General features: G+C 43.2%; 1 protein-coding gene across 6 annotated transcripts in view; it reads right to left on the bottom strand.

Moving 5' to 3' along the window:
• Window positions 1-23,466, bottom strand: part of LOC147120352 (obg-like ATPase 1) — a 229,376-nt gene that overhangs the window by 166,894 nt on the left and 39,016 nt on the right. For 3 of the 6 annotated variants that reach the window (XM_085986163.1, XM_085986161.1, XM_085986165.1), the window contains one exon: window positions 17,375-17,559. The exons of 2 other annotated variants lie outside the window; for them this stretch is intronic. In XM_085986163.1, the coding sequence (XP_085842289.1) occupies window positions 17,390-17,559 (170 nt within the window). In that variant the 3' untranslated portion in view covers window positions 17,375-17,389. Of the gene's footprint in view, window positions 1-1,847; window positions 3,158-17,374; window positions 17,560-23,466 lie in introns of those variants that run through there. One more of the 6 variants, XM_085986164.1, reaches the window with a different exon arrangement.

Below are 23,466 nucleotides of genomic sequence, written 5' to 3'. Positions count from 1 at the left end.
ACAAATAACCAAGTTTCAAGGAGATTTTTCCCGTAGATCTCAGCCGTATTATGTGTTTCCTTCAAGGAAAAGCCCATGCTTATGGATTTTTTATTTTTTATTTTTTTTAAAGCTGAAAGCTAATTGGAATGACGATGCATCAAGCATTAATACTAATTTACCGATTAATCGGGGTTGTGTTTTGGCTCAATTGTGACTGGCATTTCAGAGAAAAATATCCCTCATACAGCATGCAGATTTACATTTAGCTAGACAGAAAAGAATAGTATTTAACCTTTTCTGCAAGACACATTTTAAACTGTCTTACTTGCTAGTGGATATTCTGATTGCCTCAGTACTGTACCGATTAAATATAATTTTTAGACTGTACTTACCAAATATTTCTTAATTGACCATTTTTAATATTCAAATTTGTAGTGTGCAAGTGCAGCCAATTTTAAACTATTTGTAAGCTGGAAATTGCAAAAAGTGCATAGACCAAATGTCGCATACTTAAATTCATTGCAAATTGAAGCTCACAAAGAGCTTCCGAGCAGCAGGAAAGCTGCATCTTCATTTAAATTTGTAAAAAGATCGGTTTTATTTAACCTGCTTTGACTTGAATTGTGACAAGATAAATAGATATGGAAGGACATTCAGCCCATCTTAAATCATCAATCCAGAAAGATCACACAGTTTCCCCCCCCCCCCCCCAACAGAAACCAATTGTTTAAATGATTTAAGCTATTCACCTTCATTTTCCTATCCAAAAATCCATTCCAATTGTTGATCACTGTGAAGAGTATCCAGGCATCAGCTGTAAAGTTGCCTTTTACTGCTCTTGAACTGATGGCCCCTTTTCCCTACTGTCACAGTTCAGTTTGTGATGTTCCTGTTTTACCTTTTCCATACCTTAATTCTGTAATTCAGTTGCCTCTTTTCAAGTTGAAGTGCCCAAGTTTTTTTTTTCTAGTCTTACTTCACAATTCAGTCCTCTGATGTTAGTGATCAGTCTTGTGGCTCATCTCTGAACCGGTTCTAGTCTCATGGCTCATGTCTGAACTGCCTCCAGGACTTCAGTGTCTCTTCTGAATCTTGAAACCAGAAATGGCCACAGTACTCGAAGCGCAGTCTGACCATACACTACAGTTTCAGCAGGAGTTCCCTTGATTTGTACTCTATTGTTGTAGCAACATATGAACCGGAGTATGCCATTGAGCCCATCGAGCCTATTCCGCCATTCAATGAGATCATGGCTGATCTGCGACCTAACCCCATATATCCGCCTTTTCCACATATCCCTTAATACCTCTGGTTAACAAAAATCTATCAATCTCAGATTTAAAATTAACAATTGACCTAGCATCAATCGCCATTTGCAGAAGAGAGTTCCAAACTTCTACCACCCTTTGCATGTAGAATTGTTTCCTAATTTCACTCCCGAAAGGTCTGGCTCTCATTTTTAGACTATACGCCCTAGTCCTAAAATCCCCAACCAGCAGAAATAGTTTCTCTATCTGTTCCCATTAATATCTTGAAAACTTTGATCAGATCACACCTTAACCTTGTAAATTCTAGGGAATACAACCCTAATTTGTGTAATCTCTCCTCGTAATTTAACCCTTGGAATCCGGGTATTATTCTGGTAAACCTACGCTGCACTCCCTCCAAGGCCAATATATCCTTCCTAAGGTGTGGTGCCCAGAACTGCTCACAGTACTCCAACTGTGGTCTAACCAGGGCTTTGTATAGCTGCAGCATAACTTCTACCCCCTTGTATTCTAGCCCTCTAGATATAAAGGCCAGGATTCCATTAGCCTCTTTGACCCCACCCCCACCCCAACCGTCTCTTTGGACCTCCACTGTTTTTAGACTTTCACCATTTAGAAAGTACCCTGTACTATCCTTTTTAGGTCCAAAATGGATGACCTCACATTTGCCTACATTGAAATCTATTTGCCACAGTTTTGCCCATTCACTTAATCTATCGATAACCCTTTGTAATTTTATGCTTTCATCTACACTGTCTACAATGCTGTCTATCTTTGTGTCATTGGCAAATTTGGATATGAGTTTCATATGCCATCATCCAAGTCGTTAATAAATACTGTGAATAGTTGAGGCTCCAACACCGATCCCTGCTGGACACCATTAATCACATCCTGCCAATTAGAGCATTGACCCATTATCCCTACTCTCCGTCTCCTGTCACTCAGCCAATTTCCTAACCAGGTCAATAATTTGCCTTCAATTCCATGGGCTTCTACCTTAGTCAACAGTCTCTTATGTGGGACTTTGTCAAATGCCTTCTGGAAGTCCTTATAAATAAGTTCAATATTACACTTACAAGAACACTTACTCTGATCATTGCTGCTCTACAGTGCTTGGACATTTTAGGAATGATTCTATTAAAACCCTGAGATTTCTTTCAACTTCATGATCGCAATTGTAAAAATAAGAGTGCCAGAGTGTCCTCTTAATTCAGTTCCTATTTGCTATTAACAAAGTATTATAGAGGCTGAAAGGGAGATCAGGACTTGGGATGAGGGTACCCCACTTATGAAAATCAATACAGAGAAGGGTTCATTAAAAACACAAAGAAGGTGACACATTAAACAGAGACCAGCATTTAAAAAGAAACAGAGAACCAAACAGTATAAAACACAATTAAATCATAGGGTAGACAACTCAGAAATTTCAATGATTGTTAAAATTGTCTATTTTATTTACTTGAGTGTGCCCGCGTTTGACTTATTAAACCATATTACATGAAACTCTTTTTTATCCGGCACCCAAACAACCGGAAATCTCGGTTAACCGGCAAAATTCAGGAGTAGGTTCAGTTAAGTTTTTCTTCATATTAGTGGCCGTTCCTGGATCTGTGGCTGTGTAATCGGGGGTTTCTGCACTTGTTGCTAAGCAACAGGGACGTCTGGTCTATGGCCAGGGTTCCTGCAGTTGTTGCCAAGCAACAGGGAAGCCTGGATTTGTTGCTGTGTATGGAGCTCTCGTACCTTTTAACTATAACTCTCTGTAATCCGGACTTTTTGATAAACCGGCACCACGCCGGTCCCGGATAAAAAAAAAAGTGTTTCCTGTACTACAAAAGCAAAATACTGCAGATGCTGGAAATCAAATAAAAACAGAAATTGCTGGAAATACTCAGGTCAGGCAGCATCTGTGGAGAGAGAAACAGAATTAACATTTCAGGTCGATGACCCTTCGTCAGAACTGGAAAAAGCTGGAGAAGGAACAGGTTTTTAAGCAAGTGTAGGGGCAGGGAAACCATATTACTGTTCAGACTGTGGATACAAGACTCTCTTGCAGACTGCATGCATCGCATTAATCCTAAAACTTTGGGGGGGGTTATAACTTTTTTTTTTTTTTTTTTAAACTTGCCCTTTCTACTTGAATCTATGGTCATTGAAACACCCTATGGTACTGAATTAAACTACATATACGGTTATGCAACTTTTTTCCCCCAGTTTATTTTACAATGAGGACACAAGTCTTTGCATGAGATTTTAACTCAATGTACATGTGTAAACCATGAAATTAATGCTCTTATCTGCGCAGAACAATTGTTAGTTTCCTGCATCCAAATACACAGCAACCTGCAAGAAATCTATTTGCATCATTGCAATGTGATTTAACAACAGGCATGCAAAATGGGTATGGTACATAATTCACATTCTATCCTCAGCTGTAATTTAACCCTTAATTATTGCAGTCTGCAAGTGCGAATGGTACTGGATCAATATTATTTATCCTATGTCTCGTCCGTTGGGCTTCTCTGCTGCCATGTGCAACACAACAGGCTGCAATGCATGCATAATACAGTATATGCTGTTTACAAAGTTCAGTCGCAGCCTGCATCATTACATGTGCCTCTGAAAATGTACTAGTAGTCATGTTGCATTCTATGCAAATAAGGAGGTTACAAATGTCTGCTCAAAACACCTTGGGACACTTTTTCAATGCTAAACGTGCTGTATAAATGCAGTTTGCTACTTGAATCATGACTGGTTTTGCACTTGGTTATATAAGTCTCTATGGAATTATATCTTTGAACCTCATGCCATCATAAAGCTGCAGAATTTTATGAGGTCAAAAGATATAATTCCATAGAGATTTATATAACCAAGTTTGTGCCACAGGTGAAAGGAAGAATACCTCCATCCTAGCATTATTTTGGTGGAATACAAGGATATAAGACACAATATTAACAGTAGAAAGCAGCTTCAGATTTTAAATCTGATCCTTCAGTTTCACTTAGATTTCCCTTAGAAGTGGAGTTGGCCTGTCTGTACCAGATCATCTGAGAAAGGAAGTAAAACTGTATGTTCCTGCCTTTCTCTAGCAGATCCTGGTAAAAGGTAAAGCAAGTTGCAACACTGATATAAAAATATAAATTAAGAACTGTTCATTGAATATTTATGTAGTTCTGCAGCAGAAACGGGCTTCATTAATGGGTCAGTGGGTAAGTGCATCACATGGTGTGGTGTGGTACTGAATTACATGAACCAGGAACTTCTCAAGTTCAATCCCTGATCTGTGCCAGAGTAGTGGCTCTCAGCTGAGACAGTAGTGGGGGGGGGGGGGGGGGGGCACTAAATTACCTCAGTATTCCATGACTGGGGAAGGAAGGAAAAAAAGTCAGCCCAGGTGCCTGCTCCTTGTTGCTATCCAGTGCATGTAAATTGACATCTGGTCACTCGACTGCAATGCCTTCCATGGTTGAATAACCTGTTACAATTCACAGTAGGTTCGCACAGAAACATCCACTTGGGAAAAGTACTGGAGGACTGTTGGCACCCATGAAACCATACTCCAGCACAAGTCACTATTTTCAGAAAGCATGGGCAACAGAAGCAATGTCAGCGAGCAGGGGTGGGGGGGGGGGGGGGGTGTCAGGAAAGGTAATTGATCAGGTGTTGGGTGAGGAAGGGATCAAGGAAGCAGGAGATGGGCCTCATGGAAGAGTGGAGTTTTAATAGGGCAGAGGAGAGAAACTGCAGTTTGACAGGGAATCAGGGCTAGGGTGAGGTGGCAGCAGAGGCAGCTGCACATTTAATATCAGTCTCAGAGACTAAAAGCCTTTGTTGCAGGGAGGAGTAGAGAGGCTGAGGAAAAGGGGTTGAAAAGGCAGTACATCATGGAGAAAATAAGCCCTTTAGGATCATCTTAAAGACAGGGAAGCAAATTAGAGCTCTGCATGGTGGAACTATATCCAGCAACAAATTATTAGACCAGTCGTGTGCCAGGTACACTCAAGTTTGTGGTCCTCAGATCCGAGAGCAAAAGTACAAACTATACCAGGAGACACAGGGATGGAAAAAGAGGATCAAACAAAGAGGCGAGGAAGAAGTCGAGAAGATCCATAGCAGTAGAGGGGTCACGACAGGTGGATAGTCAGAGAAAAGGAAGTTAGGAGTTTGAGTGAATTTGTGACAGAGCTTGGTTTGATCCAGGGATGGCAGGTGAGAATAGTGGGTTTGGAAGGATGTAGGTGGTAAAGATGTGGGAGAGTTGGCCACTGTGATTGAGGCTTCAGAAATGGAAAGAATGCATCAGCTCAGAAGGATAAGGGGGTGGCCATGGGTGTGAACGAGAGATCTTTTGTGATGGGAGAGATTGAGCTAGGACAGGAAGGAAGAGAACTCAGAAGAGTGGGGACTAGAGGAGTGAGACAAGGAGAGTTTAAGTGTAGGCAGCAATTACAAAGGATGGGAAGTCACTTTGCAGAGGCCAAGGAAGAAACTCAGTCCCTGTAGGTCTTAGGAGGACAAAGATGACAAGGAATTTAAGTAAAACACAGGTTGGATGGGAGAGGGTGGTGCCAGAGGAGTAGGAGAAAGGGTCAAGTGAAACTTGGTGACAAGAGCTATACCACTGCCACAGCAGTTTGTTCAGGGCAAATGATGAAATGTGTACAAAGAGATGCAGGATTTGGTGATGGGGTGGAGCAGTCGCCACTCGCAAATCAGGTTTCCATCAGTGCTACGATATCAATAAATTCATCCATGCCGAGATTGTGAATGGCGATGACCTTGGTCACGAATGAGCGGACACTCTGGATGGTAATAGAGAGAGCAATGATAGATAATGCACTGGGAAGTTTGGAGGGAGGGCAGTATAAGAGGAATAGGGAGTAGGGTTGCAAAGGGGTGGAAAGTTTCCGGTAAATTTTCCACGGGAAGTTTAGCTTGGGAATTTTGCCCAAAAAAGCACATGCTAGCATAATATTGTTTTTTTTGTATTTCTTTCTTTTTTTTCCCCCCCCCCCCACAGGTCCTTGCTATAAATTACTAACAGAGATGGAATCTTAATTATTAAGGAATTTCTTAATCAATATATGTTTATCTTCTTACTTGGCTTGTTTTAATAATTACAAGTTTTGTGTGTGACTGTGAACAAATGTGTCCTGATTGGTTGGATGAGTGGATGAGCGATTAGCTCCCTCTATTTGTAATATTTGCATATCGAATTGTGTTTGGCCTGCAGGCATCTGTAAGACTGCTATAGTTTTTTTTAAGATCCAGGTTAGGGGTCCTGAGGGAAGTCATTTTGTTTTCTGCTGATGTTGTGATGATGCAGTAAGTAAATCAGACTTTATACCAAATAAACCAGTTACTTGTTGAACTCTGTTGTCCTTCAATTTAAAATATACAAAATAATACACTATTGGTGATGTAGCGTCGTGTGTGTACAGGTCATGCTTCCATCACATGGAGCATCAGCAGAAACGTACTCACCCTGTTGCAATCGTGCTGATCGACCGCAGTTCGACACAGAGATGAATGCCCTTTATTTCTCTGCATAGAACAATGCCACGTTTACCGTCGGATGTGTGGAAGCATTTTACCCCAGGCATTAAAGATGGAAAGACTGTGTACATGTGCAAACACTGTAGAAAGCCATATGTAAAGAATGCCACAAAGATGCAGCAGCATTTATCCAAATGCAACAACTTCACTCAAAGCTCACAGCAGTCAGCCCAGAGTTCCTCTGCTTCCATTCAAGAAGATGATGGTTCTCATTCAGCATCAGGCTCCTTATCATCAGCAACTCCTGGCCCACTTGGAAGGTTCTTTGATACAATGGATAACCATAGCCAGAAGAATGCAGATGAGTGCCTTGCTCGAGCTGTATATGCAACAGGCTCACCCCTCATGCTCACAGCCAATGTGTACTGGAAGAGATTTTTCAATGTTATTCGCCCTGCATACTGTCCTCCCACCAGACATGCTTTGTCTACTTATTTGCTGGAGGCTGCGTATAACAGAGTCCAAGGAAAGCTCAAAGAAACGATAGCGATGGCAGACTGTGGTGCAGTTATCTCAGATGGGTGGTCAAATGTACGAGGGGAGGGCATCATAAACTACATCGTCTCCACTCCTCTCCCAGTGTTCTTCAAGAGCACAGGCACATACATTGCTGATGAGCTGAAAGCGGTCATCAACGATCTTGGATCACAAAAGGTCTTTGCAGTAGTTACTGACAATGCTGCGAATATGAAGGCTGCTTGGGCTCAAGTGGAGGAGGCCTACCCTCATATTACGTCTATTGGGTGCGCAGCTCATGGGCTTAACCTGCTCCTCAAGGACATCATGGGTTTGAGAACCATGGAAGCACTGTACAAGAGAACCAAGCAAGTTGTTAAGTATGTCAGGGGAAAACAGGTAGTTGCAGCAACCTACAACTCCAAGCAAATGACAAAGAACAAGAACACCGCACTGAAGCTGCCCAACAACACTAGATGGGGTGGTGTTGTCATAATGTACAACAGCCTTCTGGAGGGTAAGGAGTCGCTGCAAGAAATGGCAATATCCCAGTCTGGGGATATGGAAACCACCATCAAGAAAATACTGCTGGATGATGTGTTTTGGGAGAGAGTGGTTAGCAGCCTTAAACTACTCTCACCAGTAGCATCTGCAATTGCTCAGATTGAAGGAGATGAAGCTGTCTTGTCAGATGTTCTGAGGCTTTTTACTGATTTAAAAGAACAAATCAGCATTGCCCTACCCACATCCCTGCTGCTCAAAGCAGAGGAGAAGGCAATTGTTCAATTCATACAGACGCGTCAAGAATTTTGTGTCAAGCCGATTCATGCTGCAGCATACATGCTGGACCCAAAGCATGTTGGGAGACCAATACTTTCTGGAGAACAGATCAACAGCGCTTACAGTGTGATTTCTACCCTCTCACACCATCTCAATCTGGATGTGGGCAAAGTTCTGGGAAGTCTGGCAAAGTTCTCTACCAAGCAAGGTCTTTGGAATGGGGATGGGATATGGGAATCATGCAAGCATATCAGTGCACATACCTGGTGGAAGGGACTTTGTGCATCTGAGGCCCTGTCACCTATTGCATCGGTGATACTCCAAATCCCACCTTCATCAGCGGCCTCTGAACGAAACTGGTCACTTTTTGGGAATACGCATACAAAGATGCGCAACAGGCTGACTAACAAGAGAGTGGAGAAACTGGTGGCTATCCGGGCGAACCTACAACTTATTGAGCCAGATACAGAAGTGTCCACCACACAGCTAGACACTGACACAGAGGAGGAAATGGACACGTCAGAGCCAGAGTCAGAGAATCAGGAGGAGCAATGATGAGTAGAATACTCAGAAGACTCATGAGTAGAAGACTCAAAGGGACAAAATAAGGACAAATTACAGGCTAAATAAGCTGACGCTCTTTTTATTTTATTTTAGATGGGTCTTTTTTGTGGGGGTTCAATAAAGTTCAAAATTATAACCTAAATAAAGTTTTGAAAGCCTGTTTTTATTTGTATGGAACAGTATGTCTATTTTGACGACAAAGATAATATAAGGGTCAGAGACAAAAACCATCAGTGTGCAAAAAAACTCTAAATTCCCATAAATTCCCAAAATTCCCATGGAAAGTTTCCTCTTTTAAAAATTCCCAGAATTTTGCAACCCTAATAGGGAGGAAGTTAATCCCCGAGGAATGAGCTGGGTCGGATGGTCACTGGGAGCAGAGGATGAAACTGCTGTGATTGCTGCCTTGAGCAGCAAAGAAGAGTTTGTTCAAGATGGACAGACTGGGACACGGGCAAGTGTAGGTAGACTATGCAATAGTATCAAATGAGGAGAGGAATGGAGGGGGCACAGAATCATAGAATAGTTACAACACAGGAGGCCATTCAGCCCTTCAAGCTCGTGCTGGCTCTCTAAGAACACTTCAGCTAGTCCCACTCACCCGCTCTTTCCCCTTAGCCCTGCAAAAAAATTTTCCTTCAAGTACTTACCCAATTCTCTTTTTAAAAGCCACGATTGAGTCTACCTCCACTGCCCTTTCAGGCAGTGCATTCCAGAGCCTAACCACTCGCTGCGTAAAAAAGTTTTTCCTCATGTCGCCTTTGGGTTCTTTTGCCAGTCACCTTAAATCTGTGTCCTCTGGTTCTTGACCCTTCCGCCAATGGTAAGAATTTCTCTCTATGTCTAGACCCCTCATGATTTTGAACACCTCTATCAAATCTCCTCTCAACCTTCTCTGCTCTAAGGAGAACAGCCCCAGCTTCTCTAGTCTATCCACGTAACCGAAATCCCTCATCCCTGGAATCATTCTCGTAAATCTTTTCTGTACCCTCTCTAAGGCCTTCACATCCTTCCTAAAGTGCGATGTCCAGAATTGAACACAGTACTCCAGTTGAGGCCGAACCAGTGCTTTATAAAGGTTCATCATAACACAGTGCTGAAGACGGGGAATGTGAAAGGGGACACAGTTGGAGGTGGAGGAGCTGACAGCAAAACAGGAGCAGGGAATGGGGGCACTCTCACCTGGAATAGCAGCCTATAGGCATTCCTTATCTTGATGTCCTGTCATGAGGCAGAAGGCAATGGAGGAGTAAAGACAAATTCTGGAGGCAGCAGAGGGTTTGATCCAAGAGTCATTGGTAGAGCAGAGAATGATCCAGAAACCAAGAGCAGAATCAACAACAACAGAAACTTGTATTTATATAGTGCCTTTAACATAATAAAACTTCCCACAGCACTTTACAGGTGTGTTCTAAAACAAAATCTGACACCAAGCCACTTAAGGAGAAATTAGGGCAAATGACCAAAAGCTTGATCGAAGAGGTAGGTTTTATGGAGCGTCTTAAAAGGAAGAATGAGAGGTAGAGAGGCGAAGAGGTTTAGGAAGGGAATTCCAGAGCTTAGGGCACGGCCACCAATGCTTGAGCGATTAAAATCAGAGATGCTCAAGAGGCCAGAATCATAGGAGCGCAGATATTTTGGGGGGGGGGGGGGTTGTGGGGCTGGAGGAGATTACAGAGATAGGGAGAGGTGAGGCCATGGAGAGATTTGAAAACAAGGATGAGAATTTTAAAATCGAGGCATTGCTTAACCAGGAGCCAATGTAGGTCAGCGAGCACAAGGGTGATGGGTGAACGGGGCTTAGTGCAAGTTAGGACATGGGCAGCAGAGTTTTGGATGACCTCAGGTTTACATAGGGTAGAACGTGGGAGGCCAGCCAGGAGTGCATTGGAATAGTCAAGTCTAGAGGTAACAAAGGCAATAAGAATATAGTGCAGAAGCCAGCAGAAAAAGCAGAGCTCGATCCGGACGACCAGCAGTGGAATGGAACTTGATCCAGGAGCAGAGTCCAGGAAAGCAGCAGGCCAATGGAGGGCAGCCCAAAAATATAGTGGAAAAAGTGCAACAGTTCAGTCCAGGAGGTTGCTAGGCAGCACAGATCAGCCCAGAAACCAACAGAATGCAGGCCAGTGGAGCAGTGAACATCAGGCCAGGAGCCAGCAGGGCCATTGAGTTCAACCCAAGGTAGCGCAGAGCAGCAGAGTTCAGCCCAAGGGAACCAGCAGAGCAGTTTGGATGGAATTTGGTAGCAACGGTAAAGAAGCTTGAAGACAAGCAAGAGCATAGGAAGAGGGGGAAAATATCCAATATTAATCACTGACTAGCCATATGCATGGCTATGGCAACATAATTTTAGCCACATGCACTAAGTTTAGTAGAAAGTGCTTTGCACACAATACAGGTAAATGTGCTTCAGAAATATCTACCACCATTCAGCACAAAACTTTGCAATCTTTCTCTTTCACCAAAATTTGGAATTCTGCCATGAGTTGATCAGACACAGCACATCTTAGTACAGCTTTTAAGTTTTTGTCCAGCAGTTCAAGCGATACGCTGACTTCATCAAAATGATTGCCCAGAATATTGACTCACACAATGAGTCATACCAGACCAGTTCCTGCGCTTCATTCAGAATGCGGTTCAATGCTGCTTACCCTTTGCCATGATGTGCCCTGTTGGAGCTGCTAGTTATTGGCTGGGCTTACTTTCTTCTGCTGGCCTGGAATGGTTATCCCAATTGGTTGAGCTGTCAACAATGATAGCTCCTCTATCCATAAAATTTTGCTGGTGTTTCTATGATTCTGTAGTCCAACATTTTCACCAGTGTTACACACCATTTTAACAGATAACCAATCAGTAGTTATCAAGGAAGTAGAGTGCACACAACAATCAAAAAACACTCACACACTCTGCTTTTCATCTTACCATTTTATCAACAAATGCATAAAAAGATAAAAGTACACATGTATACCGTGTGTGGCCAGGGTCAGGATGGTGTGACTAGAAGTGAGGCAGGTACGGGGATCCAGGAGGTAGTGTTGGAGGAGCCGCAGCCCTTGCACTTGTCCAACAGGTTCGAGGCTCTTACTCCCTGTGAGGATGGGAACAGGGACTGCGGGGAGGATGAGCAACCTGGCCACAGCACCGTGGAGCGGGGGGCCATTCAAGTGGGGGGGGGGGGGGGGGGGGGGGGGGAGTTAAAAGAACTGGTGTAGTGGTAGGGGATAGTATCGTTAGGGGGATAGATAGAGTTCTTTGCAGCCGAGAGCGAGAGTCCCGAAGGCTGTGTTGCCTGCCCGGTGCCAGGGTTAAGGACATCTCCTCTGGACTGGAGAGAAACTTGGAGTGGGAGGGGGAGGATCCAGTTGTCGTGGTCCATGTTGGTACCAACGACATAGATAGGACAAGGAAGGAGGTTCTGCTGAGGGAGTTTGAGCAGCTAGGGGCCAAATTAAAAAACAGAACCACAAGGGTAATAATCTCTGGATTATTACCTGAGCCACGAGCGAATTTGGTTGGACAAATAAAATTAGAGAGTTAAATGCGTGGCTCAAAGACTGGTGTGGGAGAAATGGGTTTTGCTTCCTGGGACACTGGCACCAGTACTGGGGCAGGAGGGAGCTGTTCCGTTGGGACGGGCTTCACTTGGCCAGTGCTGGGACTAGAGTCCTGGCGGATCATATAACTAGGGCTGTAGAGAGGGCTTTAAACTAACTAGTGGGGGGGAGGTTCCTAGAGAGCAAATAATAAAAATGACAACAGAGAAGGGCATAGGCTTAGGTAGCAGTGGGGAAATTAAAAACCAGAGCATGTCAGGAAGGGGCAGAAGGTATGGAGTAAAAGGTAAAGTAATAAAAAGGGCAAAAGCAGGAACTAAGTGTCACAAAATATCTTTGAAAGTTCTCTATCTGAATGCACGTAGCATTTGTAACAAAATAGATGAGTTAATGGCACAAATAACTACATATGGGTATGATCTTGTGGCCATTACAGAAACATGGCTGCAGGGTGACAATGTCTGGGAATTAAACATAGCAGGTTATTTAACGATCAGGAAGGACAGGCAGGAAGGAAGGGGAGGTGGGGTGGCTATGTTAATAAAGGAAGGAATCACTAATACAGAGAAATGATATTGGGTCAAAAGATCAGGATAATGAAACAGTTTGGGTGGAGGTAAGGAATAATAAGGGGAAAAAAACACTAGTGGGCGTAGTCTATAGGCCTCCGAACAGTGGCAACTCTGCTGGACGGAGTATCAATCAGGAAATAGTTGAGGCTTGTAATAAGGGAACATCTATAATTATGGGGGATTTTAACTATCATATTAATTGGACAAATCAAATTGGGCAGGGCTGCCTTGAGGATGAGTTCATTGAGTGTATTAGGGATGGGTTTCTTGAGCAGTATGTAACTGAACCGACCAGGGGGCAAGCAACCTTAGATCGGGTCCTGTGTAACGAGACAGGATTAATTAAAAATGTCCAAGTAAAGGATCCCCTTGGAATGAGTGACCATAACATGGTTGAATTCCATATTCAATTAGAGGGTGAGAAGGTTGGATCTCAAACAAGCGTGCTAAGCTTGAATAAAGGAGACTATGAAGGTATGAGAGCGGAATTGAGTAGAGTGGATTAGGAAAATAGATTAAAGGGTAAGACGATACATGATCAGTGGTGTACATTTAAGGAGTTATTTTACAACTTCCAAAAAAAATATATTCCACTGAGAAGAAAAGGGTGTAAAAGAAAAGACAGCCATCCGTGGCTAAGTAAAGAAATTAAGGATAGTATTCGACTAAAAACAAGGGCATATAAGGTAGCCAAATCTAGTGGGAGGATAGAGGATTGGGAAAACTTTAAAAGACAGCAAAAAATAACAAAAAGGTTGATTAAGAAAGGGAAGATAGATTATGAAAGTAAATTAGCAAAAAAATATAAAAACAGATAGTAAGAGTTTTTAAAAAGAAAAAGGGTGGCTAAAGTAAATGTTGGTCCCTTAGAGGATGAGACCGGGAAATTAATGGTGGGAAATATGGAGATGGCAAAAACACTGAATGAATATTTTGTATCAGACTTTACAGTAGAAGACACTAAGAATATCCCAACACTGGACAAACAGGGGGCTAAAGGGGGGGGGGGGGAGGAGCTAAACACGATCAAAATCACTAAGGAAGTGGTACTCGGTAAAATAATGGGACTCAAGGCGGATAAATCACCTGGACCTGGTGGCTTACATCCTAGGGTCTTGAGGGAAATGGCGGTAGGGATTGTGGATGCATTGGTAATAATTTTCCAAAACTCCCTGGACTCGGCAAAGGTCCCGGCAGACTGGAAAACTGCTAATGTAACACCCTTATTTAAAAAGGGCAGTCGACAGAAGGCTGGAAACTATAGACCGGTTAGCCTAACATCTGTGCTAGGTAAAATTTTGGAGTCCATTATTAAGGAGACAGTAACAGGACATTTGGATAATCATAATTTAATAGGACAAAGTCAGCATGGTTTTATGAAGGGGAAGTCATGTTTGACAAATTTGCTGGAGTTCTTTGAGGAAGTAACATATAGGGTGGATAAAGGGGAACCAGTGGATGTAGTGTATTTAGGCTTCCAAAAGGCATTTGACAAGGTGCCACACAAAAGATTATTGCTTAAGATAAAAAAATCACAGGATTGGGGGTAATATTCTGGCATGGATAGAGGATTGGCTATCTAACAGAAGGCAGAGAGTTGGGATAAATGGTTCATTCTCAGACTGGAAATCAGTAACTAGTGGTGTTCCGCAGGGGTCAGTGCTGGGTCCCCAACTCTTTACAATCTATATTAACGATTTGGAGGAGGGGACCGAGTGTAACATATCAAAGTTTGCAGATGATACTAAGATGGGAGGGAAAGTAGTGAGTGAGGAGGACATAAAAAACCTGCAAGGGGACATAGACAGGTGGGCAGAGATTTGGCAGATGGAATACAATACTGGAAAGTGAGGTTATGCACTTTGGCAGGAAAAATCGTAGAGCAAGTTATTATCTTAATGGCAAGAAACTGGAAAGTACTGAAGTACAAAGGGATCTGGGGGTCCTGGTGCACGAAACTCAAAAGGTTAGTATGCAGGTGCAGCAAGTGATTAAGAATGCCAATGGAATGTTGGCTTTCATTGCTAGGGGGATAGAATATAAAAATAGGGAGGTATTGCTTCAGTTGTACAAGGTATTGGTGAGACCGCACCTGGAATACTGCGTACAGTTTTGGTGTCCATACTTAAGAAAGGACATACTTGCTCTCGAGTCAGTACAAAGAAGGTTCACTCGGTTAATCCCGGGGATGAGGGGATGGACATATGAGGAGAGGTTGAGTAGATTGGGACTCTACTCATTGGAGTTCAGAAGAATGAGAGGCAATCTTATTGAAACATATAAGATTGTGAAGGGGTTGGATCGGGTGGATGCGGGGAAGATGTTCCCGATGATGGGTGAAACTAGAACTAGGGGGCATAGTCTTAGAATAAGGGGCTGCTCTTTCAAAACTGAGATGAGGAGGAACTACTTCACTCAGAGGGTGGTAGGTCCATGGAATATGCTGCCCCAAAAAGCTGTAGAAGCTACATCATTACATAAATTTAAAACAGAAATAGACTGTTTCCTAGAAGTAAAGGGAATTAAGGGTTATGGGGAACGGGCAGGAATTTGGACACGAGTCTAGGTTCGGATCGGTCATGGCCCTGTGGGTAGCGGAGCGGGCCCAGGGGCCGTGTAGCCTGATCCTGCTCCTATTTCGTGTGTCTAATTCTGTTAGATTCAGGAGATGGTTCTGTGATAGTGGATTGGCGGTTAGGATCAGATCAGCCATGATCTTATTGAATGGCGGAGCAGGCTCGAGGGGCCGATTGGCCTACTCCTGCTCCTATTTCTTATGTTCTTATGTTCTTATCACCAATGACAGGGACTGTTACTCATTTTGTATTTACTAATCAAAAATGCAATCGGCTATATCTGGGTTCCCAATTAACTACACCTGACTAGTGGCTAACTTATTAGACAACACTGGGCTAGGGCAGTGGTACCAACAACAGAGCAGCCAAATGTCTGACAATGTGTGGACAAACAGTTCTAATTCTTTAGCCACCAGAGCAGCAAGTCCTGGCATCAGAGGTGCTAATTCCCCAGGGACAGCCAGGTCCTCAGGTATAAGTGGCGATTGGACAATAAGATTGGAAGAACAGAGACACAAATCCAATCCGGCCAATTACTGCCCCATCAGCCTACTCTCAAATCATCAGCAAAGTGATAGAAGGGGTCGTCAATAGTGCTATCAAGCGGCACTTATGCACCAATAACCTACTAACTGATGCCCAGTTTGGGTTTCGCCAAGGTCACTCGGCTCCAGACCTCATTACAGCCTTGGTCCAAACATGGACATGGACATAGCAGCTGAATTCCAGAGGTGAGGTGGCTGCCATTGACATCAAAGCAGCATTTGACTGAGTGTGGCACCAAGGAGCCCTAGTATAATTGAAGTCAATGGGGATCAGGGGGAATCTTTTCATTTTCAGCTGCTTCATCAATGACCTTCCCTCCATCATAAGGTCAGAAGTGGGGATGCTCACTGATGATTGCAGTGTTCAGTTGCAATCGCAATTCCTCAGATAATGAAGCAGTCCATGCCCGCATGCAGCAAGACCTGGATGACATTCAGGCTTGGGATGATAAGTGGCAAGTAACATTTGTGTCACACAAGTGCCAGGCAATTTCCATCTCCAACAAGAATGTCTAACCGCCCCTTGACATTCATAGAGTCAGAGTCATACGGCACAGAAGGAGGCCATTCGGCCCATCGAGTCCGTGCTGGCTCTGTCGAGCAATCCAGTCAGTCCCACTCCCCCGCTCTATCCCCATAACCCTGTAAGTTTATTTCTCTCAAGTGCCTATCCAGTCTCCCCTTCAAAACATTTATCTCCGCTTCCACCACTTCCATCAGTAGCGAATTCCAGGTCATCACCACTCGTTGCGCAAAGTTTTTCTTCACATTCCTCCTGTATCTCTTGCCCAAAATTTTAAATCAGTGTCCCCTAGTCCTGTACCATCAACTAGTGGGAACAGCCTTTCCCTGTCTAGCCTATCCAAATCAGTCATAATCTTGTACACCTCTATCAAATCACCCCTCAACCTCCTTTGCTCTAATGAAAACAAATCCAGCTTCTCCAACCTGTCCTTGTAGCTAAGATCCCCCATCCCCGGAACCATTCTGGTAAATCTCCTCTCAAGTGCCTTCACATCCTTCCTAAAGTGTGGTGACCAGAACTGGACGCAATACTCCAATTGTGGCCTAACCAGCATAACTTCTCTACTTTTGTACTCAATACCTCTATTTATGAAGCCCAAGATCCCATATGCTTTGCTAACCACTCTCTCAATATGTCCTGCCACCTTCAGGGACATATGCACATCAACTCCCAGGTCCCTGTGTCCCTGCACACTCTTTAAAACTGTGCCATTAAGTGTATATTGCCTTTCCCTGTTCCTTCTGCCAAAATGCATCACCTCATACTTCTCTGCATTAAATTCCATCTGCCACTTGTCTGCCCATTCTGCTAGCCCTTCTATGTCCTATTGCAGTCGAATGGTATCATCACCGTTTGCCACCCCCCCAAGTTTGGTGTCATGGCAAATTTAGAAATTCTACTCTGTATTCCAATATCCAGGTCATTTATATATATCAAAAAAAGCAGTGGCCCCAGCACTGACCGTTGGGGACATCACTGTCTACTATCCTCCAGCCATTTGCTACAACTCACTGTTTTCTGTCCATAAGCCAATTCCTTATCCAAGCTGCCACGGATCCACCTATTCCATGAGCCGCAATTCTGTTAGCCAGCCTTCGATGTGGTACTTTGTCAAACGTCTTCCGAAAATCCATGTAGACAACATCCATTGCACTCCCTTCATCAATCCTCTCTGTTACTTCATTAAAAAATTCAATTAGATTAGTCAAACACAATCTGCCTTTTACAAATCAGTGTTGGCTCTCTTTAATTAGCTTAAACCTATCCAAGTGCCTGTTAATTTTTCCCTCGATTATTGTTTCTAAAACTTTACCCACCACTGATGTTAAACTGACCGGCCTGTAGTTACTAGGATTGTCCTTGCACCCTTTCTTGAACAATGGTGTCGCATTTGCCACTTTCCAATCCTCAGGCACCTCCCCCGCATCTAAGAAAGATTAGAAAATTATGGCAAGCCCTTCCGCTATCTCCTCCCCCAATTTCCTTAGCAACCTGGGATGCAAGCCATCTGGACCAGGAGACTTGTCCACTCTAAGCATACCCAGCCTTTCTAGTATATCCTGTCTATCAATTTTCACCGCTTCGATCTTTTCCACTTCTACCGATATTTTGTCAGCATCCACCTCCTTAGTAAACATCGATACAAAGTACTTGGAGTATTCTAGCCTTGCCCCGCACCTCTAAGCATATATCACCTTCTTTGTCTCCAATAGGTCCCACCCCACCTCTTACTACTTGTTTACATGCCGGTAGGCAGAAGATTTTTGGGTTCCCTTTTATGTTAACCACCATTCTACTCTCATATTCTCTCTTTGCCAATCTTATTTTCATCTTCACTTCCCCTCTCAACTTATTGTATTTGGTCTGGTTCTCCCTTGAAGAATTCACCTGACATGCATCATACACCCTCTTTTTTTGTTTCATCATCTTCTCCATCTCCCTCGTCATCTAAAGATCCCTTGCTTTGGTTCCCTTATCCTTCACTACCATCAATGAATCCCCCACCATCAACATCCTGGGGGTCACCATTGACCAGAAAATTAATTAGACCAGCTACATAAATACTGTGGCTACAAGAGCAAGTCAGAGGCTGGGTATTCTGCAGAGAGTGTCTCACCACTTAAGTCCCCAAAGCCTTTCCATCATCCTCAAGGCACAAGCCAGGAGTGTGATGGAATACTCTCCACTTGCCTGGATGAGTGCAGCTCCAACAACACTCAAGAAGCTCAACACCATCCAGGACAAAGCAGCCCGTTTAATTGGCACCCAATCCACCACCTTAAACATTCACCCCCTCCACCATCGTCACACCGTGGCTGCAGTGTGTACCATCTACAAGATGCACTGCAGAAACTCGCCAAGGCTTCTTCGACAGCACCTCCCAAACCCGCAACCTCTACCGCCTAGAAGGACAAGGGCAGCAGGCGCATGGGTACACCACCACCTCCAAATTCTCCTCGAAGTCACACACCATCCTGACTTGGAAATATATTACCGTTCCTTTATCATCGCTGGGTCAAAATCCTGGAACTCCCCTCCTAAAAGCACTGTGGGAGTACCTTCACCACACAGACTGCAGCAGTTTAAGGTGGCAGCTCACCAACTTTTCAAGGGCAATTAGGGATGGGCAATAAATGCTGGCCTTGCCAGCGACACCCACATCCCATGAATGAATAAAAAGAAAAAAGTAGCAGAGTGAAAGACTTAAAGCTGCAGATAATTTGTTAAAAGTTAAGCCAGTTGCCCTGATAGAGGCGGCGAGGCTCCGGTCAGCACAGAAGAGAATACTGGCGGGCGGGGGGGGGGCGGGGGTGGTAAAAGAACAGGGATGTGGACGGATGGCCATGGATGGAGTTGCAGAGTAGAAGAGCTCAACAAGGTGTAGCCACCGCAGGTCCCACAGGTAATTCGAAAAAAAAATCAATTTTAACTCCTTGTATCTCTCAACATATAATATAGCTTAAATAAACTAAATATAGCAGTTAGTAGCTATGAACACCAGAGAAACCAAGCTATATTACATCAGCTACACTACACCAATCTTTTCAGTAATACATAAAGAACATAGCACCCTTCTCCTTTTAAGCATAACACATTGCATTCTCAGTGGTATACAAGAACTTTAACATAATAAACCTACCCCAGTTATACTTTCGACTTACCAAGTACTTACAATATAAAATTCCTCTAAAACCCACTTATTGAATCTGATCAATTCTCTTGAATTTTTCACTATTTTTCTAGAATGAAAATCTGACCAGCCATTAGAAAGAAATTGCATGATGGTATTTTAAAAAAGTGTTGTTTTTTTTTCAGAACTTTCATTGACAAACTACAAAATGAAAACAAGTTATAATTTTGTATTTAAAAAAAATTAAAATATATTATAAAATGTAGGCTTTATAGCACAATATGAAAGTGACAAAGCAAGATAACTGATGAAGAAGCCCCCTCACACAAAGGATAAGTCAACAGCTGCCCAGCATCAGCAAACAAATTCAGCCTTTACAGAAAGACTACATCACCATTTAGCACATACAACTTAAATTATTCTAGCGTGTAATACTTTAATTGTGTAAAACAAAGCTGATGTCTAACACACAAAAGATTTTCTTGCAACCATTGTACCACAAGTAATTTTCATGCTACCATTGATGGGTGACAAGTGATCAGCATGCTTTTAGAATTTAAACGTTTGTGTAGGGCCGGGGGGGGGGGGGCGGTGGGGGGGGGGGGGGGGGGAGGGAGGGGGTTGTTGCAGGGGGGCGAAAGTGCCATTTAAGTGAAGAGAATAAGGACATAGCAGTCTTAGCCCTTAGATAACTTTCACAGGATGGCGTTGTCTGAAATTAACACCACAGTTGTTTCAAACACATAAACAGAGGTGTTCAGTTTAAAAAGTTTCTCTTCATTTTTAAGTACCCTAAGACTACCAAAAGAATTTTTACAATAGTAGTCGCATGGAGTGTTTTTGACAGTAAACTTAAATATCAACAAGCTGTTAATAAGCCTAGTGCATCAGACTTTGTAAAGCCTTCCAGTACACGGAAAGCTCACCTATGTGCCAAAAAGTATGCCTGTGTGCGCTGCTTACATCCACTGTGGCGCGTACAAGTAATTAACAAAGCTAGTCTCTCAAGAACACCTATAAAGCTGCTAGATTTTTTTTTGGTTGACCCACAACATAAAGTATACAGCCAAAAGGTCAATTTCATGCAGAATTAACGTAAAAATGAACTCCACTATTTCCAACATAATGAATTTGATGCATTAACTTTTGCATCCCAAAAATGTTCACAATAGTACATTTTTCCATTTGCTCAGAAAACAATATTGCAGTAGGAACAATGATGAGGCCATCAGCGCTCACCGTTACTAGGGAGTAAATCGGACAACTTCCGGCATCCGCACACATGCACCATCCAGGACAAGCAGGAAGTTGCTGTCTGATTTTCCCACAAGCTTCGCTACACTAGTACCTCGCCAAGAGACTCAGCATTGAAACACAATGAAGGGCGTGAAGTTGTGGTACTTCTCCACTAGATACCCACTAAACACGCCAGAAAAAGTTAGGGCTTGTCCATTCAAGTGCAAGTGAACTTTAAACGACACGGTAAGTCTTAATTACTACCAAACACCTCTCTGGCACTGAAAATTTACTTTTACAAGTATGGAGTCTCATTCCTTCAGATGTTAATTATAGTTGGAGACTTTTTTTAATTTTTCTTTGTCTCTTAATCCCATCTTTCTTTCCCTCTCTTTATTTCACTTTCTGTACATAATTTTACAATGAACTAAACATTCGAACTTCCACTTCCTGGTTTAGACTCTGCGTGCCTCAGTAAGGATTCTTTAATCTGATTGGTTGAAGAGACACACCATTGCTTGCCCTGTTTATACAGGTCCCGGATCCCCTGTAGAGAACACCACGCTGTTATCAGACTCCCGATGACCAGAAATTGCCGCTCAAAAGCCCACGAAAAGTCTGTGGGAAGCTGTAAGCTGAGCATTTCTAGCATTTTCTGTTTTAATTTAGCCGACTCTGCTGCTTCTCCCCTTCACTTGTCCACCAGATACCCCCACAGTGGCCCCTCCAGCCCTAGCCCTGAACCCCCATCTCTCTCTAGTTTCTCTCCCATCCAACGGAGATGTGGTGGGGAGGGGGTGGAGGAAGAAAGGAAGGGGGTGGAAGAAGGGGTGAAGGAAGGAATGGGTGGAGTTCTCCAGCGTGTCCTGGACAATATTTATCCCTCTACCAACACCTAAAAACAGATGATCTGGTCACTGCCATTTGTGGGAGCTTGCTGTACACAAATTGGCTGTCGCGTTTCGTATATTACAACAGTGACTACACTTCAATAGTACTTAATTGGCTGTAAAGTGCTTTGGTACGTCCCATAGTTGTGAAAGGTGCTACATAAATGTAAGTCTTTCATTATGTCTAAATCAAGACTACCCTTAAATATGTCACTGCTATCTACTTTTTTCCATATTTATTTTCAGAATATGGGCATTGTTGGCAAAGCCTACATTTATTCCCCTCGAGAAGGTGGTGGTGGACCACCTACTTGAACCACTGCAGTCCATGTGGTGAAGGTAGCCCTATAATTCTGTTAGGTATGGAGGACCAGGATTTTGACCCAGCGACAATGAATGGTGGGATAGTGTGTGACTTGAAGGGGAACTTGGAGATGATGTTTTTTTTTCATGCACCTGCTGCCCTTCGACTTACGACGTGGTGAAGGTTGTGGGTTTGGGGAGGTGCTGCTAAAGAAGCCATGTCCTGTCGATAGAACACACTGCAGCCACAGTACGCCAGTGGTAGAGGGAGTGGATGTTTAAGCTAGTAGATGGGGTGTTTATCAAGCGGATTGCTTTGTCTTGGAAGGCGTCAAGCCTCGAGTGTTGTTGCAGCTGTACCCATCCAAGCAAATGGAGCGTATCACACTCCTGACATGCCTTGCTGGTGGTGCAGATGCTTTGGGGAGTCAGAAGGTGAGCCACTCACCACAGAATATTCAGCCTCTAACCTGATCTAGTAGCTACAGCATTTATGTGGCTGGTACAGTTGAGTTTCTGGTCAATGGTGACCCTCAGGATGTTGGTGAGGGATTCAGTGATGGTAATGCAATTGAATGTCATAGGAAGGTGATTAGGCATGCTCTTGTTGGGAGATGATGATTGCCTGGCATTTGTGAGACACAAATGTTACTTTCTTCAACCACTCCACTTGACAGCTGTTCTACATTCTCACCACTTTGCACAAAGGAATTCCACCTTTCTGCTGAACTCCCCTCTTTCACCCCACTCCCCTTTTCCTCCCATCCTCCTTCCAAATGCCTCCTTCTACCCCTTCCTCCTTACAATTAACCCCTCTAAATTCATTTGGAGAATCAACGGTAAGTGTAGCTTTTAGGCCATGTGCAACACCCTAAGAGATTTACTACGTAAATATTAAATCCTTTATGTAGGCATCTATTCCACTGAAAACTCATCAACTACCTGTGGTACCCATTACTCCTGTAAGTGTTGCTGTGATAGATATTTTGAATGTTAGAAAGGTGTCACACTGTGACACACAATAATAGCTATTTCATAGCCAGAGTGCATCTCCCTATAATTGCATAATCTAGCCACCAAGTTACCACAAATCATTCAAAATGCTCTGAATTTTTTTCATTAGCAATTTCAGTTACTGAAGAAAAAATGGCAATGTCCAAAATGAAGGTTTAAAGAAAATAAAGATTCAAAGCATTACATATTTCATATGATGATTAAATGTATCCACTAAATTGTCTTTTGCATCTTTTAATAGATTTAGTAAAGTACTTGAAGGCCTCAGCATCTACCAAGTCTGGGATTGGACTGGATATTTTTGCTGAGTGCTGTGACTCCACTGAATTTAGATTTTGTAGCCTGAGCTTGTGCAGAGTGCATAATTTCCTAAAATGCATCAGTACTAGTTGTACAGATGGGATATTCTTCTTTAGTTTCTAGCACTTGCCACTCAGTAGCTTTCCTCCCCCTCCGAGATATTATGAACAAGGTCAAATTTCAAAAGCTTCAAATTTTTATTTTCTTTAAT

This window comes from Somniosus microcephalus, chromosome 4 (genome assembly GCF_052327205.1).
Source record: "Somniosus microcephalus isolate GS21.2 chromosome 4, FLI_Smic_1.0, whole genome shotgun sequence".
Classification (NCBI taxonomy): Eukaryota; Metazoa; Chordata; class Chondrichthyes; order Squaliformes; family Somniosidae; genus Somniosus; species Somniosus microcephalus.
This window is presented reverse-complemented; position numbering and strand designations above follow the sequence as displayed.